The sequence below is a fragment of the Alligator sinensis genome, unplaced genomic scaffold, assembly GCF_000455745.1.
Source record: "Alligator sinensis unplaced genomic scaffold, ASM45574v1 scaffold966_1, whole genome shotgun sequence".
NCBI classification, from domain to species: Eukaryota; Metazoa; Chordata; order Crocodylia; family Alligatoridae; genus Alligator; species Alligator sinensis.
In genome coordinates this window covers 1,264,218-1,272,410 of record NW_005842161.1, presented here as the reverse complement: position 1 = coordinate 1,272,410, position 8,193 = coordinate 1,264,218, and the positions used below count along the sequence as shown (strand labels likewise).

General features: G+C 40.1%; 1 protein-coding gene across 2 annotated transcripts in view; it reads left to right on the top strand.

The window, feature by feature from the left end:
• The first annotated feature begins 983 nt into the window (after positions 1-983).
• Positions 984-8,193, top strand: part of RUNX1 (runt related transcription factor 1) — a 229,481-nt gene continuing 222,271 nt past the window's right edge. For both annotated transcript variants that reach the window (XM_025206534.1, XM_006025705.3), the window contains exons 1-2: positions 984-1,100; positions 1,281-1,397. In XM_025206534.1, the coding sequence (XP_025062319.1) occupies positions 1,340-1,397 (58 nt within the window). In that variant the 5' untranslated portion in view covers positions 984-1,100; positions 1,281-1,339. The remainder of the gene's footprint in view (positions 1,101-1,280; positions 1,398-8,193) is intronic.

Here is an 8,193-nt window from a genome sequence, read left to right as displayed (position 1 = left end):
CCTATTGATTTGCCTTGAAGTGCAAAAACGGTAGCTGTCCAGTATTCAGAAGAGGGCAGAAAGGAGACAATAGCTGCCATAACAGTCACTGCTTTGTTCTATAATAACTGGCTTTGTAGTTTTCCAACCAGAGCCAGAATAGCATGGGTTGGCCTGTTCTGCTAGAAAGAAGCTTTATTATTTTATTTCATTTCCTGGAAGGAAAAAAATATGCAGTATTGTGTTCTTAGCTCATTTGCTTCATGGTGATCTAAAAATGCTGAGGCAGGTTTCAGTAGAGGTAGAACCCCTTCTGAAGGCAATGGGAACTGTGCCTGAGCAAGGACTACAGAATTTCACCCTGTAGAAATAAGTTACAACCTAACCAACCTTTGTTGAGAGCATATGTTAAGTAGCTTCCTTAGCTTTCCTTGTTAGAGGGTACAGCTATAAAAGTTTGAAATTGTTTTCCTTTTAATCATTGCACTAGAGTTTCTAGCTAGTGGGCTTTCTTATAGCTGATTTAAAATGTTTTTAAATGGTGACTTTTATACATTCTGCTTTAGCATTAGCCTAATACTAGGGTTTGAATTACTACTGAATAAGCAGCAATGAAATCTCTATCAAAATAATCAGTAGTTCCAAAACCACAAACAACAAACAAAACAAGCACAGTTGTACTAAATCAGCAAGACCATTGGTAGGATGAAGGGACTGTAAGTCATTTTTTACCTTCTGTTTGTCTGTCTGTCTGTCTGTCTGTCTGCCTCTCTCTCTCTCTCTCTCTCTCTCTCTCTCTTCAAACTCTACTGTTTCTTTGCTCAGTTTGAGGGAGGGCAGGTGGAGTGGGTAGGACATTGCTTAGAAAGTTTTTTTTTTTCTTTTTAAAAAGTCGACATCACTGAAGTCATGTGACTGGTAAGGGCCAATTGAGACAGGTTGTGGAAAGGGGAACAGTTAAATTTGTAATTTTGGTTGTGTGAAACACTTCTTTGGGCCTCATAAACAACCACAGAACCACAAGCTGGGTACAGAGGCAGTCACACAAGAGCGGGTCCGGGATATTGGTCAGCAGACAGGGCGAATCGTTTTGACTGCAAACCACAGAGTTTCATAGAGTGGTAAGCATCATCAAACCACAACTGATCCGCTATTTTTTTTAAAACAATTTAAGAGTTTGCTTTAGAAAAAGAACCTTATAATCTGGTTTATGTTACTTCAGAGGCACTAAGATAAAATAGAGAGTGATGGCTGGGAGGAGGGTTGTAACAGTGACCATTCTTAATTTTTCACTTCCCAAGGTGAAAGAAATCATATATTCCCCCACTTTAAAGAGAGAGTAAGTTTTAAAGAGGAAACTATGGCTTCAAACAGCATATTTGAGTCATTTCCTTCTTACCAACAGTGCTTCATAAGAGGTAAGTGCTATTCAGCTTTTAAAATATAATTTGAACTGTCCCATGTTTAAGAAAATGTAACTTTGTTGCACATTTTGGGAGACTTTTACAGTACATAGGTTTCTCCTCACTTCTCTTTTCTTTGAGGAATTTTCACTGTGTTAGGTTACTGGATTACTAGCTCATATCTGTCAGTTCTTTAGAGGTACTATAATAAAAACTCCTTTAAACTGTTCAAAGAGTTATTGCATGCTTATGAATTTTCTCCATGCACATCCAAGTGTGGTGTTACAATTCATATGAATTATACACAATACAACCACCGGAGCACAAACCATTTTTTGCATCATTGTGGCAGCATCATTGCTTTTGAGCTAAAGCCATTAAAAATAGCAGCCAACAGCAGACTGTGTGTATTACAGGCTAAAGCATATTGAATGAAAAGCAAGCTCATGTGTATAGCCAGCAGAGCGTGATGCTGGCTCATTTCTGCTGCATTCAGGGTGGCAAAAGGAAGAAGTATGCTCACTGAGAAGTAAGAAAAGTTCAGAAACTTGCTTAAAGTTAGTTGTAACTCACGTGACCCAGGAAAAGCTGTGGATAAACTTAGTGCTGCTTTCCATGCCTTGTTCCCTGATACTTGTAAATTATTGGCTGTACCCACACTTAGAGAAAAACAGCTGGTCCTCTAAGAGTAGAGGGAATTAAGCAGCAACATCCAGAAGTCTGTCTTGTTTGAACAGGGACAAAGAATTTTTGCAATCCTGCTCTGATATTCTCACAGCCCTCCGTGGAGAAGATGATTTAGTCATCAGTTATTCGTATTAGTAAGCAAGTGGGCTAGCATGAGAAACTTCTCTGTGTTCATTCAACTTGCCCCCTAAATAGCCTATGATACATCTGAACTCTTTCCTTTAAACATAGACCTGCTAATCATCCAAGCCATCTGTATAGGGACATGCATATTCAGTCTACAGTGAATGCAAAACTGCACAGATCGCTCACCGACTTGGCTGCAGTGCTGAGAGAGAGTTGCGTGTTATAACTCTTTATAGTTGCAGACTGGTTCCTGGCCTTGATCGTGTCAGTGTGAGTCATTAGTTATTCATATTAATAAGCGCGCTGTGGAATGTGGATGGCTTGTCTCAGCTGCTGTGTCACAACAAGCTACGTTACAAGCACCACACTGATTGGATCCTGTTTGATTCGAAAGCGGGGTAAATAAATACATAACAGGTGAATGTTAAAAGTTTTAAGTGGGATTTTACTGGATCAGAGGAGAGCTAACTGCTGCCCAGTTTGAGTCAGTCATCCTCACAAGCACCTCTTAGCCTGGGTGACAGAGATCCTGAAGCTCTAGCAAGAAGCTGCTGCTTCCCTAGCTCCCTAGCATTTCCCCTGGGCTGCTGACAAGCAAGGGAAGCAATATTGGTAGACCAACAAGAGGATTTTCCTGCATTTGATTATCCCTAAAAAACAAAACAAAACAAACCCATCATCCGTATATTTATTTGCCATTTTATCTGCAGAGCAGGAAGACTTACTGAGGAAATGTTGCTCATTCAGTGAGATAATAGAGTGAACTCTGTGGAGCAGTGTTTAAAGTAAGTGCTAGTGCACAGCAGCCTCTAATTGAGTTTCAGGGAGGTTGGGAACTGGGTTGAGGCACCATATTTGAGTAGGCTCAGGGAGCTGATAAAAACACAATGACAACATTTTTCAGTTCGTTCAAATTGCTGAGGTTGCATCAAAGCCAATGAAATCTTGATCATTTACAGCAGCACAGAATTTAACATTTGCTAAATTGTTAGCATAAGTGTGTGCCCATTCGTGGTGGTGGTGGTGGTGGTGGCGGCGATGATGATGAATTACTTGTTTTGTCCCAGCACCTGAGATCCCCATGGAGAGACCAGTACCCTTTGTATTGGCCATCATTTAAACTCCTGAAGTCAGATTTTAATTCCCAGAGTAAGTGGAATCAAAATCTGTTCTGTTGACTGTATAATATTAAAAAAACAGGAGCAGGGGCCTGTTAGTTGAGGCAAAACAAATGTTGTGCATTCACTAAAGAATACTGTCCTTAAATACGGACACCTACATGACAGTTTCCAAAAATTCTTTTTCTTCCCTCTCTACTTAAATGAACTAAAATTTCAAAATACTCAGCCTAACAAAAGTAACGTGTAGACTTTGGGGCAAGAAAAATAATCGTTCCCTTAGACAAATTGTTCTCACCCATATCTCTCAATAGTGTTTACATAGACTGGTCATTAAAAATGTCCAAAGTGATCTTGGTTTTTTTTCCCGCCCCCCGCCAAAATTTATTGCACATTCTCTACCTCATAATTTCAGTTGAGAGAGAGAGAGAGGGAAAAAATAACAAGTTGTTTTCTGCCATGGATTTTACTTTATCAGTCCATGCAGTTCTCTGAGAAGGAAATCCATAACTCTTTTTTAGAGTGATACTATTTGAAATTTGGGAAAAAGAGGGGAGTGGGGAAGCAAAACAATTGTTCTACCCACTGTGAACAGTGACAGACTTAGAAAGCCTGACATATTAATTGAATGTGGTACACCACAAAGGATATGGTCCTTTTTCTATCGCACCACACCAGGTCCTCCCTTATGCCACTAGGTAAAGAAGTGAAGATTGTATTGAATCTGATGGCACATCATGTGTGCTAAATACACTAAAATGTTTACCAACTCTGTTTCCAAAGATAGCCTTAAAGAAACTGGTGCTGTTTCAATATAAATTCAGGATTGGTGGCAAGAGTACAAGGGAAAAGCAACTCTAAATTGATTTTTGCTAGTTGCAGTTTAGCAAGCTATCAGCCCATTCCTCTATCAGATACAGGATTATGTCACCAAAGCTCTAAGGTTGTACTTAATTTTTTACCTCTTATTTCAGTATAATCCCCTACCATTTAAAAGGGCTTTAGTTCCACTATAAACATCCTATGCAGGTTCAAGGGTTTCAATCAGGTCACATCAGTGATATCTGTAGGTGGAGAAATCATGAAAATAACAGAATTATTATTGTGTGCGCATAAAACAAGAACTAGAGCTTTACCGGATATTTCCTTGCATTCTTGTAACGTTGTTTTATAAAAGTACGTTTAACTCTTCCTTAGTGCTGCCTACCAATTGAGTCTGTTTTTTGTAATTCTGGTTTTCACATCTTTTTGTAGTAGTTTATAGGGAGATGTGTGCAGTGCAGCGCGGCTTTTTCATTGGTAGAGTATCTTCCCTCATTTTTCCTTTGCTCTAAGGTCAGATGAGTAAATTTTTTTTACTTTTACAGAACAGGTTGCTTTTGGTTTTGTCTTTGTTGAGTTTTTAACATAAGGCACTTTAAGTTTGTCTATAGATGGGATTTTTGTCTGGTTTTTGTAAATGTAAACTTTAGTAATTAGTTTCTTTCCCATTGAAAAATACCTGATATCTGCTGTATTTATCATGTATTACATATATTGCAGGAGTGCGATATTTGCCCAACTTGCCTCCCTTTCTGTGTTAAGTACTGTCTGGAAATAGAGCACAGACAGTCTCTTGCTTCAAAAAACTTGTGGTGTAATCCTGCCAACACCTACCCCTGTGCTTATCTTTACTAATTGAAGTCAGTGGCTCGGACTTGTCTCACGATTGTGGGTGCCAGGGACTATCTAATCTGAAATGTTGTGTTATCCAAGTTTAGATTATGCATATTTCCTTCATATGAATTACTCAGTAGCTTCTCTGGTTTTAGAGTATGTAACTTCCTTTTGTCTGAACATTTATTTCCAAAAAAATTGTGGCTAAATACCAGTGTAATAGGCACCCAACATAAAGGCATGTCATTTGAATGCCCTTCTTAAGATTTGCTCTGTGAAGATATAGGTTGTATGTTATATGTGGTATAAATTGATTTTTAGCAGTGTCAGTAAGCATACTTATTGATGGAAGTTATGGTTACTATTCAAAATAATAAATATCAGCCTCAGTAGTTGGTGTTTCCAGAATCAAATATTTACTTCTAATATATTATGTACAGTGTACTAATGTGCACTTTGTATGCATGTCCATGAAGCTGATTTCTGATGCAAAACATCCAAGCCTATAGTAAAAATTCTCTTTTAGGTTGAGACATGCAATACAATTAAGGCCCCCGCTCCCACACCCCATTTTGAAGAATAGATGTCCAACCCACAAAGCAGGCTAAGAACTTCTACGTCAGCTAATATTTGGGGTCCCTTGAGTCTTAAGATACATTTCCCATACCACACTCTGGTCCCCTCCCAAACACTGCTCATTGCAAAGCTCATCTATAGGGATATTGATCCTTACAGATTTTTTGGTAGAGAAAGAAAAAAATTAAGACAGAGTTGCATCAGTCCATTAGAATCTACTGAGTTATTAAGAGTAATCATATACTATAAATATTACAAATAACTTTTTAAAGGACTTTTTTTGAGAAAGCATATATAATAATTGCTTTGAATGTCTATTGGGAAAATTCTGTTTACCCACTTACCCACTCCATGTGTCTTTTTGATAAGTAAGTAAAATATTCTTTATTTTCAAAGCATAATAACCTACACAGACACTTAATTAGGAGAGGTAGAATTTTCCCTTCATGCAGACTATGTGAACTATAACAAAGAGTTAAGTAATGTCAGTACTATAGAATATTAACTGTATCTTGTGAAAAGGAAATTGAGCTAAAATATCTCATAAAAATCTTGGCATACTAGAAGAAAAGGCTTACACAGTCTGATTTATACAGTCTTTCTTCTGTTTTCAAGGCATTTTTTTCATCTAAAAGTCTTGAGTAGCACTGGGAAACCAGAATATTAGGGATCCGTGTAGAAAGAAGTAGAGTAGAAAAGATTAGTATGCTAGTTCAGTAAGACAGAGATTGTATACTGGGCTTGAAAAGTAAATTCAATGTCTAAACAAGCATTAAAAGTAGTAATGTGCGGAGCCGACAGTATTAGCTAAGATTCAGATGCCTTTGGATGGGGTGAGTTCACAAATATCCAAGATTTCTGTGACTGTTAAGAGGAGATTATTGGTTTGAGCTGTGTTTGAGCAACAAGACAATGAGACTCTAGTTCTCAGGTTCTCATCTGATGGAGAAATAAGTGTCTTATACAGGGGTAGGCAAAATGTGGCCTGCCAAGCCATTCTCTCCAGCCTGCAGGGCCCCTAAAAATTTAGAAAATTAATATTTATCTGCCTCTGGCTGGCTGTCATGCAGCCCTCAATGGTTTGCCAAAAACCAGTAAGTGGCCCTCCATCCGAAATAATCGCCTGCCCCTGGTCTTATGTATATTGTCAATATATGCAACATTAATGCAAATGAACTGCCTACATTTTTGACAGGTTCAGAACTTGAAGGAGCATGATAAAGTTTCACCTCTAAAGTTTGGCTTTATATTGGTTTGATGTAACCTAACTTTGGTCCTAGCTAAGCATAAGAGCAACATGTTTGTTCTTAAATGACATTTGTAGCCCTGTGATAGCAATTTTGTTGGTAAAATGTGACTAATTATGAAACAGCATTTCATTTCAAGTTGAAACGGCTGTTCCATTTTGTTTCGTCAAAACAGTGATGCTGTTTCAATGTTTTGCCCATACACTATAATGGGGAAGCTCGAAACAGCCTCTCTCATTGGATGCTTATCTTGCTGGGATCCTATGACCCCCAGCTGACTTCCTGCCCTTCAGGCTGGGGGCTGGACCCAATGTTCTTCCGAGGTCCCTTCCAGCCCTAATGTCTATGAAAATCTATGAAATCATCCAGCAGGCAGATGAGGGCCTGCAACCCCGGGAGGGCTGGGCGGGCTGTGCCAGTCTTCCTGGGGCTATGGGCCCCCAATCTGCCTGCCAGATGAGGGAGGGAAGCCAGGTGCTGCCGCCTGGGACTGGGTAGCTGGGGAAGGGAACTGAGCCTGATCGCTCAGGATAAGAGCAACATGTTTGTTCTTAAATGACATTTGTAGCCCTGTGATAGCAATTTTGTTGGTAAAGCTGAGCTGAGTTCCCATTCCCAGTGCTAGGATTGGGTCGAGGATGGGAACTCAGCTCAGCCAGGCTGAGTTCCTTCCCCTAACCTGTGATCGGCTTCCTGCAGCCCAGCCACAGAAGGTGGGGAGAGCCAGGACTGCACTCCCAGCTGAGCCACATGGGGCTGCAGACCCACTGGGAGTGCAGCCCTGGTTCTCCCCTGTCTCCCACCTGCTGGCTGCTTTGAAACTTGAAACATTTCAAAACTTTCAAAACGTTTCGACTAGCCTCGTTTTATTTCAAGGCTGTTTCAAAGCCTTTCGTTTTGATTCCATTTCGCTGTTTCGAGCTCGAAATGAGTCAAAACAGTGTCAAATCCATCCTCTTTCAAACCTCCCTTCAGGTAGTTGAAGGCTGCTACCTGATTATCAAATCCCCCCTCAGTCTTCTCTTCTCAAGACTAAATAAGCCTAGTTGCCTCAGCCTCCTCTCATAAGTCAAGTGCCCTAAGCCCCTAACCATTTTCATTGCCTCTGCTGGACTCTCTCCAACTTGTCCATATCCTTTCTATAGTGGGGGACCCAAAACTGGACACAGTGCTCCAGATGTGACCTCGCCAGTGCAGAATAGAGGGGAATAATTACTTCCCTTGGTCTGCTGGCAGTGTTCCTACTAATGCACCTGTTAGCCTTCTTGGCAACAAGGGCACACTGCTGACTCATATCCAGCTTACTGTCCTATCATGCCCCCACAATATCTCTAGTGGGCTCTCCTGTGCCCTTACAGTGAATGTACAGATGCTGAGGAAGGGACTGATCTTTCCCATGTA